Source organism: Juglans microcarpa x Juglans regia, chromosome 8D (genome assembly GCF_004785595.1).
Source record: "Juglans microcarpa x Juglans regia isolate MS1-56 chromosome 8D, Jm3101_v1.0, whole genome shotgun sequence".
NCBI lineage: Eukaryota > Viridiplantae > Streptophyta > Magnoliopsida > Fagales > Juglandaceae > Juglans > Juglans microcarpa x Juglans regia.
In genome coordinates this window covers 2,304,914-2,314,644 of record NC_054608.1, presented here as the reverse complement: position 1 = coordinate 2,314,644, position 9,731 = coordinate 2,304,914, and the positions used below count along the sequence as shown (strand labels likewise).

General features: G+C 38.1%; 2 protein-coding genes across 2 annotated transcripts; both read right to left on the bottom strand.

Moving 5' to 3' along the window:
- Positions 1 to 683: 683 nt before the first annotated feature.
- Positions 684 to 3,329, bottom strand: LOC121242065 (L-type lectin-domain containing receptor kinase S.6). Its single transcript, XM_041139956.1, has one exon. It carries the CDS (start codon positions 2,878 to 2,880, stop codon positions 835 to 837), a length of 2,046 nt encoding a protein of 681 aa, XP_040995890.1. The 5' UTR covers positions 2,881 to 3,329; the 3' UTR covers positions 684 to 834.
- Positions 3,330 to 5,593: 2,264 nt separating this feature from the next.
- Positions 5,594 to 7,065, bottom strand: LOC121242063 (protein MITOFERRINLIKE 1, chloroplastic). Its single transcript, XM_041139955.1, has one exon. The coding sequence runs from the start codon at positions 6,902 to 6,904 to the stop codon at positions 5,726 to 5,728; it is 1,179 nt and encodes a 392-aa protein (XP_040995889.1). The 5' UTR covers positions 6,905 to 7,065; the 3' UTR covers positions 5,594 to 5,725.
- Positions 7,066 to 9,731: the final 2,666 nt, after the last annotated feature.

Here is a 9,731-nt window from a genome sequence, read left to right as displayed (position 1 = left end):
TATAAGTTTTGATACATTTAAGTTATTTTTTTGAAAAGTGGCAGCTAAAAAGTTTGGGAAAAATAAATATTTATATAATACCTTAAATTTGATTTAGGGCTTGTTGGGATAAAGAAATGATCTCATCTTTATAATTTTTTTAAATTTTCACACAAAATATAATAAACAATTAATTTTTTCAAATTTTAAAATAATAATAATATTAAAAAATAATATTCTAACAATATTTTATTCAACTTATTTAAAATCATTTCTTTTCATCTCACTATCCAAATGAGTCCTTATAATAAAAATAATTTTATAATTTTATAGATATGCTTTATTTGTGACTAAAGCATAACTATGTATTAATAACTTTTAGAATTTCAATTCAACTCAAGTTTTGAGTTTTTAATTTAAAACAACAAATGTTAACATTGTGGGAAGAGAGTTCTATAATTGTCACCAAAAAAGTCGGTATTATTTCGGATACAAATTCAATCTGTGAAGAGAATATAGAATTTTAGGACGCCACTGTACCCAATTTGAATCATTGGTTTATCTTCCTCAACACAATGCCATAGAGAGAGACTTTTTGAAGTCGGAAAGAGGAGTTTCGAACAGAGGTGAGTAGCAGAGTAAAATGGCATGCCAAATAACTTGCCTACGAGAAAAGAAAAAACAAAATGGACTCGTAAAAAAAATATCTTTAAAATACCCAATAGAGATCAGAAGATCCTGTTCTGTTCTCTATGATATCCATCATCCAAAAGCATATCCTAATGATTCAAATGAGTCTTTGTTGAATCATCAAGAGAACAATTGGCCTCAGAAAAACTATAAAAGAATTCTAAGCTAGTCCTTGCTCAGATGGCTCTTTGGGGTCATCCATGGCATATCATCAATGTCTTCACCAAATACATCTTCAGGAAAAACAGGTCGAATTCTAATTCTGGGTTTCCTTGTTGGCAACAATGGAAGTGGTGCTTCACCTCTGAGAATCCTTGCAGCTTCCTTCACCGGTGACCGCTTTTCGGGGTCTGGATGCACACAAGAAAGTCCCACTATTAACATCCTCTCCATTTTCACCTCATCAAACTTACCCATCAACTTGGGATCAGCAGCCTCATTAAGTTTCCCATTTTCCCACAAGTCCCAAACCCAATCAACAAGCACTGTTCCATCATCATCAACAGGCTTTCTCCCTGTTGCTACCTCCAGCACCACAACACCAAAGCTGTAAACATCAGTTTTCTTAGTTGGGACCCCAGAATAGACATACTCAGGAGCCAGATATCCCATTGTTCCTGCTGGTATAGTTGCTTCCCTCGTCACAGAACTATGTTCATAGACTGCTGCCAAACCAAAATCTCCGAGTTTGGCATTGAACTCAGCATCAAGCATTATGTTGCAAGTCTTGACATCTCTGTGAATTATTTGCCTCTCGCATTCATCGTGCAGATAAGTAAGAGCAGAGGCGACTCCTAGAACTATATTCAGTCTTTGCTGCCATGACAGATGGATTGTTGAATTTGAGTGTTTGTGCAGGATTTTGTTGAGGCTTCCATTGGGTAAGTACTCATAAACCAGGACTAGCTCACTTCTCTCGCAGCACCATCCTTGAAGTCGAACCAAATTCTTGTGCCTTAGGCAACCCATCATTGTTGCAAACTCAGTAGTGAAAGGATTGGGCATACAATCAATCTCATTGCCCCTATCAAATCTTTTAACAGCCACCTCTCCCCAAGATGGGAGAGACCCTTTATAAACTGTAGCCGATGCCCCTTCTCCAATAATTCTGTTTCGATTAAACGCCATTGTAGCTGCCTTTATCTCGGAAAGTGACAACCTTTCCGGTGCTCTATTCGTCTGATATCTACAACTTGGGCCTTCTTTGCTTTTTCTGATATGGAGTCTTCTGCTCTTTATCAAGAAAAAAAGGACTACAGCAAAAATTGCAGATGCGGAGAAGAGAAATGCTGCTAATCCTCCCAATCCGTAAGCTAGCTCTTCGACTTTCTTTCTTCTTGCATGATCATCTACAGAGATGCTGGCATTTGTGATGCTTTGGTCCTCAGAAAAGCAAACGAAACAGTCCCCTTCTTCCAGAGTATCCATCGTAATCACAGAGGGGAGAGACCAAAAAGTTTTGAATCGCCAATTATCAATAATGTGAATTGAAGAGCCCTGGCCATTAGAAGCAGAGAACCCAACATGCATGAACTCCTTGAATTGGTTGGAGAGATCAATCTGGGAAATGAGAATGGGACTTGAAGGCCTAATCTGCGAGTACCCAAGCCATACTCGGATCATTTTGATGGCCTCTCTGTATTCAATCCAAGCCGTAATCTGCCTCCCGCTTTTCAAATCAATCCCCCTCGAAGAGACATCGACTGAAACGAAAGATATGATCGTACTGACATCGATGCCTGCATGATTCCCACTGATGTCTCCAACGGAAGGATCATAACTTGTATCAAATTCCACAGCGAAAAAGGGGTCCTCTGCTATTAAGGCATGCTCCGGAAGACCCATGGAGCCACGAGAAGTGCTAGAATATTCGGTATTGGCAGTTATCAAAAACGCAATCCCATCTCCGGAAGGGCAAACCGGAGAAGGTACGATGGAGAAGGAGAAACGGCAAGAGAAAGATGCAGTGGAGTTGGTCACAGAATCAAGAAAACGAACTGGGTGGACGTAGAAAGCTCTTCCAACCCCAGAAGAAGAAGGGGAAGAGACGCAGCTGGATTCTTTGGTGAGACTAATGGCATTGTTTCCGAAGTAGGCGTCACCAGAGAGCGTGACATTATTAGCAGGCGATGAAGGAAGAGAATTTGAAGGAAAAATGAAGTTCAAGAACAGAAAGAAATGGACCCAGAAGAAGAGAAAAGAAGAACGCATCCTAGCGTAGTGAACAGAGAGATATTACTAACGCAGAAACCGAGACTATGAAAGCAGACAAATCTTGGGTTGGGTTAGATTTTCTTGCCTGATAACTTGATCTTCAACATATGATTCAGTCACGGTGAGTCTTTGTATCTCTAGGAAGTGCAACAGGTCGTTTCCACTTCTAAGCTTGAAACAGAGACTTGGGATGGAAAATAATCAATCAAAAGGAGGAAGGAGCGATCGGAGGCACCAAATCCGATTTTCTAGGAAGAGTATGGTACGTAGACAGTGAAGTCAATCATGGGTTTTGGACGGTCCTATCACGTTAAAGAGAGATTGATGGTTATGATTATTAAACGAAACTATCATATTTTTAGGCCTAACAAATTTTAAAATTTATCACCAAATTAAATTATGACATGCGAATGGTGAGTAGTGTAAAACTCTCTAAATAGAACTATTATTACAACATGCGGTGGGCGTGTATGTTACGAGTAAGATCTGATAAGAGTTTGTGCAAAAGTTGTGGTCACAAACTTAGGAGGATTCCTCAAATTTTTATCGGTACCAGGTTGAAACATAGTAGTACAAGTTGAACCCTTTTGCCAAAGGAAGTACATGAACCGGCGTTTTCCTTTACTCAATGACTCTCTCTCTCTCTCTCTCTCTCTCTCCAGCCAAAACCAAGCCCCAACCTCCTGGTACCGGAGGAAGGAAGAAGCCGGAATATGGGCCCAGACCATTGTCATGATATCATTGCCCTTTTGTTAATTGTAATTTTATGCACTAGATTGGTTGTGATGACAAATTTGTTGGAGCCCCCCAGTTCCTCCATTCATATCTCTCCTTTTAGATTAGAAAAAAATCTATTCATCATCCATTTTCTCATCATCTCATCTCATGATGTAGCATTAGATGATAGGATATAATAAATAATCTTCAATCATCTAATGTCACATCATAAGATGATGGGAAGATGATGCTACTGATTAACGGAATGTTTGCTAAAACTAAAAAAAAAAATTGAACCCTTTGTCGCTCCTTCAGTTACTGTGGTTTGTGTGCTGAAATCCAATCTATAAGTTTAGATTATTTCAATAAAACCATTTTCTGTAGAGGTTCATATCCATTTATTTGAGCACTGTTATAGTTCATGAGATGAAATCAGATACTTAGAAGTTTTTGAAATTTGGATTCATCGAGTCTGACTGCTAACACACAGAGATGAGTGTAAGTTCAATCAAACGTTATTTCAAGTCTCTTCTCTACTTCTAGCCCTCACACTAATCTAATATGTTTGGTAGGATCCAGACCATGCAAGGAAGCGAGAAACCATAAACGACTGACTAATCCCCAATTTCAAACCCCATCAAACCGAGCAAGTGCTCACCAATTGTGGGTCTCCTGTTCAATTGGTCACCAAGCTGCTTCTCCACCCCACCAAAAGTTGAAAAACTAGTAAGACCTTAAGAAGCAATCAAGACAATGTTCTCATCCATTGGTTCAGACAATCTATGAAAACTTTCTATTTAATCAATGTTTGCCTATATTAATGAGCCATAGAGAAAGACCCAATGAAAGTATTCATTTCCAAGCTTCAGCAGCCTTATATGCTATCAAACAAAGCTCAAGCAAGGTGCTTGGAATAGTAGAAGAAGTTCCACTATCACAAACAAGTTTTCCGGAGAAAGAAGAGGTACCAATTTCTCCATGGCTCACAACAATTGAACTTTGACAAGACCATGTGATGAATACATGTACCCATCCATATTTATTCTATATGAACCAGGGACCTCGCAAACATATATGCTTTTAAGGACTAGAATCAAACCACAGACTATTCTTCGATTTGAATCTGAAATCACATTTTGTATAACAATTTTATTAATATGAATAAAAGACTAGGCGAACCTGAGTACACATATAGAAGAGTAAGCACCTAGCTAGAGCAACATATGAAGTCACTTTATTCTATCTTTGCAACGTAGATCTCCTTGGATGCAAACACGAGGATTATTCTATCTTTGTAACGTAGATCTCCTTGGATGCAAACACGAGGATCTAGTATCCGGCTTCTCATTTTCAATCAACACAAAAATAAATAGTTTGATATATCTCTTACACTTAAAAAAATACCAGCAGAAGACATCTTTATCCTAAGCTTGTCATAATATCATTTGCTGATAGTGAATCCCAAACAACATATAAACTAAAGAACTCCAATCAAGTGCATCCAAAATAAAAAGCTATTTAGTCCTCTATAATATTTAGAATTCACATTCCATGAACCCCCACCCCGACTCCCCCATTTACCATTGAAGATGCAGCAAGTTAAAGGAAACAATCAGTTGTAGCTTCTGCTACAAATGGCTACAAGAGGAGCACAAAAGAACCAACTGAAGGAAACAGAAATTAGTTGAAATTGGGATTAACATATATTATTAAACCCGTCAAGCCATAACCCTTCCACACTAGAAAACCATAACTTCATTTAATAGTGAGATATCTTAGGTATACCATTATAATTTCTATGATTATCAATTTTCATTGTGTATAACCAGTTATGTCATCTCCCATGCTTCTGCGACATAAAAAGCCCTTCATATCATGTGGCATTGATCTACGGTGTGTCTATCAGCAACAAACCATTCAAAAAATATAAAACGAAAAATGGGTACCATACGAAGGAAACGGAGAACAATTCCAAGTGCCTTGCGCATAAGAATGCCCAAGCAAAGCTTAAATATATATCAAAAAACCTCAACAAAGGAAGTCAATAAGAAGGAAAATATATCACCAAAAACATAGGTATGACAGTAGAGTAGAGTAGGGGGATAATCCAATCAAATCCACCAAATCAAGCAGGAGCAACAGACGCCTCGCGCAGCTCCTTCCTTCTGAGATACTGCTGCAACACAGCAAGCCTAGCCGTCTCGAATGCAAAGTATCCCAAAGCCGAGAAACACGCACTATGAACAACTCTAGGCCCCATTCCTCTAGTAAGCCCAACCCACCCCTCCTCCTTCAGTATTTGCTTCACCGTGCCGGCAACCCCTTTATACATTGCCGTGGCAACTTTATTCGCAGCCTCCCCATGAAGCTGAGTCATCAACCTCGTCTTCACCACGTCAAGCGGCGTTGTAATAGACGCGGATATCGCTCCGGCCAGTGCCCCACAACACACGCTTTGAATGGGCTCCAGGTGAGTCTTACTCGTCCTTCGCAGCACCGCAGCTTTTAAGTACTCAAACGAAGAATAGCTCAGCACCCCAGCAGGCAAATTCCTTAGCAATGTCGCAGAGTAACCCGCATACAAACCCAGCACACCGTCTTTCTCCAAAATCCTTAACAAGACCTCCCAAGACCGTCCCTTTGCCCCGGCCTGCATTCGCTGCGTGATCAACTCCTTGGGCACCATTATCGCCGACGAAACGATATTCCCCATCGCCCCGGCCGTCGGGGGAATGAGCACGGATGGGTACCGATCGAAACCACCTAAGATCGACTTGCCCAGCTCGCAGGTACCGAAGTACACAGCGGAAGATGCTGTTGATCCGACGATAACGGCGGAAACGCCGCTGTAGAAGCCGAGGATCCCTTTAGTCTGGAAGGTCTTGACGATGGCGTCGAAGGTGTTGGCGTAGAGTTGGGACGCGCCTTTGGTCTGGAGCTTGGTTTTGATAGTGTCAAGTGGGTGGAGACAGACGTAGGTGAAAGCTCCGGCAATGCCACCACCAGCAGCGCCGATGAGGGCGCGCTCGAGGACGGAGAGGCTCTTGAGAAGGGTCTTTTGGGGTTTGGCCGAGATGGGTTTTAAGGATGTGGAGGCGAAGGAGAGGTAGGTAGTAGAATTGGCGTGATTGAGAGGTGATTTGGGCGGTTTTCGTCGGGAGAGGGATTTGGGTTTTGAGATGGGGTTTGCAGGGGATGTGAGAGCGGTGGTCAGGTGGGTGAAGAGGGAAGCGAAATCAGGTGGTGGGTGGGGCTTGGAGGTTTGAAAGGGGAGACCGAGAGAGGCCGAGAGTCGGGTGTCCATGGGAAAGCTATTTGCTTTGCCCTCTGGTCCCCTGCTTTTCGGACCTGAGCTTTTCAATCTAATGGAAAATGGAGGCGGAGAAATGTCGAGCGGCGATCAGAAACTGTACATTCTGATCTGGAAGGCAAAAGGAAACGGCACCGTTCTCATTGAAAAGAGCGTTGATATTTTTTTCCAATTTCAGTCTAATATTTACAACTTTTTAAAACTCTTATCTCAAATATAATAAATAATTTAAATTTTTTAAAATGATAAAAATAAAATTTATATTAAAAAATTAAATTCTAATAATATTTTATTTAACTTTCAATTTTCATCTCATCTTATATTATTTTATCTGTATAGGCGTACGAGACCTTAAACTTCTAATTTTTTTACATGAAACAACACAACATAACATGAAGTAGTTGGATAGGATCAAGCTTAATTTGATCGATGAATTCGATACAAATTTAAATTAGGGTGGTACTAAATTGCATCGAATAAATGTACTTCATCGAACTCCTTAGCATTTTCATTTTGATCTGGTTAATAATTATGTCATTTTTTAGTCGATTCATTGATCATAAAATTCAACACAAATTTAAATTGATCTGATTAATGATTATTTCATTTTCGAGTCGATTCATGAATTATTTCAACTAGGTTGTTTACTGAATTTATCATCCCCTTGATGCACAATTCAATTTGGTCCATTCTCTAAGATTAATATTTAAAAACTATTTTTCCCCACATAGTAATGAAATGACAAAAATTCTGAAGTCTTGAACCCTTTTAACTCTTTGCAATTCAAGAAATCGAAAATCTCTTAAAGTCATAAACCTTAAATATCGAAACTTAAAAATAATCAAAGAATCCCATCTAAATATTCTATCATTGACTATTACGAGGGGATAATAGAAACCCGTTCTAATATGTGACACATCCATCAACCAGAATCTCGTAATATTGTTTGGACAGTGAGTTGAGATAAAAGTTAAAAGTTAAATAAAATATTATTAAAATATTATTTTTAATAATATTATTATTTTAAAATTTAAAAAATATGAACTGTTTATTATATTTTATGTGAAAACTTAAAAAAATTATCATGATAAGATGATACGAAACACTTCTAGTATCTAATTTGTACTCTTTGTTTCCATGTTTTGTGTAAAAATTTGCTTATTTTTCAATTTTTTGTAGAATCTCATTATTTTGAGCCTAGTTGCCATTTCACATAAATTTGGAAGTAAACTTATTTAAATTAAATATTGTTTTTAAATTAAATGTTAGATATTTATTGTGTCAGTTTTATTTTTAAAACGAGTGAGATATACTGTGTTATTATCACTATATGAACGTGACATCTATATATGAACTTGTCATGCTATATGACAAGTTATAGCATGACAAGTTCATATATCCATTAAATTAGCTCTTATTATATGAAACACTCAGTCATGCTTTTGTGAACTTGTCATGCTATATGAACGTGACATCGCTTAAAAAAAAAAAAATGAACGTGACATCATCTATTATCCATTAAATTAGCTCTTATTATTTAAAATAAAAAAATCCAATAATTAATGCATAATATCGATCAACTTTTATTAAATGATTTTTTTTTTGGTAAAACATGTATAAAATGATTGAGTGTATTGTATATTAACGTCTTGTTTCATATGTCTGGGCAAGATTATGGCAACTCGAGTCAATGTCTTCCTACCTGTAGATAGAAAAGGGTGTGGCTTGGTGGTGGCCTGGGGAGCCTCTGATGTCAAAATTAGTATATCGTTTTAGACAAATTGTGAGATAAATTATAGAGTTTAGATAGAGTTGTACTTAGGGCGCGACTTTTATACGAGATTTATAGGGGATCTCATGTCAGGGGGTTCACGTCACCCTGACAATAGCCCTAGTCAGGGCCTTTAATGCTCGTGGAGTTTGAGATGGCGTCATTAATGCGAAGTGGCTTCTCAGGTAGATGATCGGTGCTGCTACTCTTCATGCCTATCGTTAGAGAATTGAGGACTGTCTAAGCTTCTCGTTCACTTGCCAGCGTAGATGCTTTAATGTTAGGTGTCACAAGGGATGTCAAGATCGGCATGTCTTGTTTGTCCCACTCAGTCTTGTTTCCAATGCGATGTACCCTCTTTTAGCTGGTATAATTTGTGGGCCGAGCTCCTTTGACGATCCTAGAATACAAGAGGATGAGGCCTGGATCGAGACGGGCCTCACTTTCTTGCACAAGTCCAACTCGTGGGCTGGGAGGGAAATTCTCCTTCCACTGTACATAATATTTTTCTTTTAGTATATTTTAAGTATTTTGAAAGAAATGAAAAAAATGATTCAAGGGACTATAATAATCTAATTGACGGAAATGAAAAATGTTATCTCCCATTACAACTGTAGATACGTGCTGTCTTCCAATCTCACACACAAGATAATCGATTATCGAGATTTGGCTGTCATGCATTTTATTTTCCTTTTAATTTTTGAGCCAACGAATAAAAACCGAAGGCTTGGTATGATGCACACCACACCTAGAAGTCTTCTAGATGACATAATGTATGACAAAGACCTGTACCCATCATGCCTCATTGTGTCATAATGTCGGAAGAAATTGTGGACCTTGTCATTTATTTTCAAGGAACTTCACTTTCATTTAGGTTGCGTTTATACGTTGAGTTGGATTAAATTTTTTATAAATAATAATAAATTAAAATAATTAAATGAGTTTTGTATGATTCATATAAAATGAGTTTAAATATGTTTTGATATTAAAATAAGTTTATATATATTTATAAAAAATTAAAAAAAGTTATGAGTCCCGCGTATAAAGAAG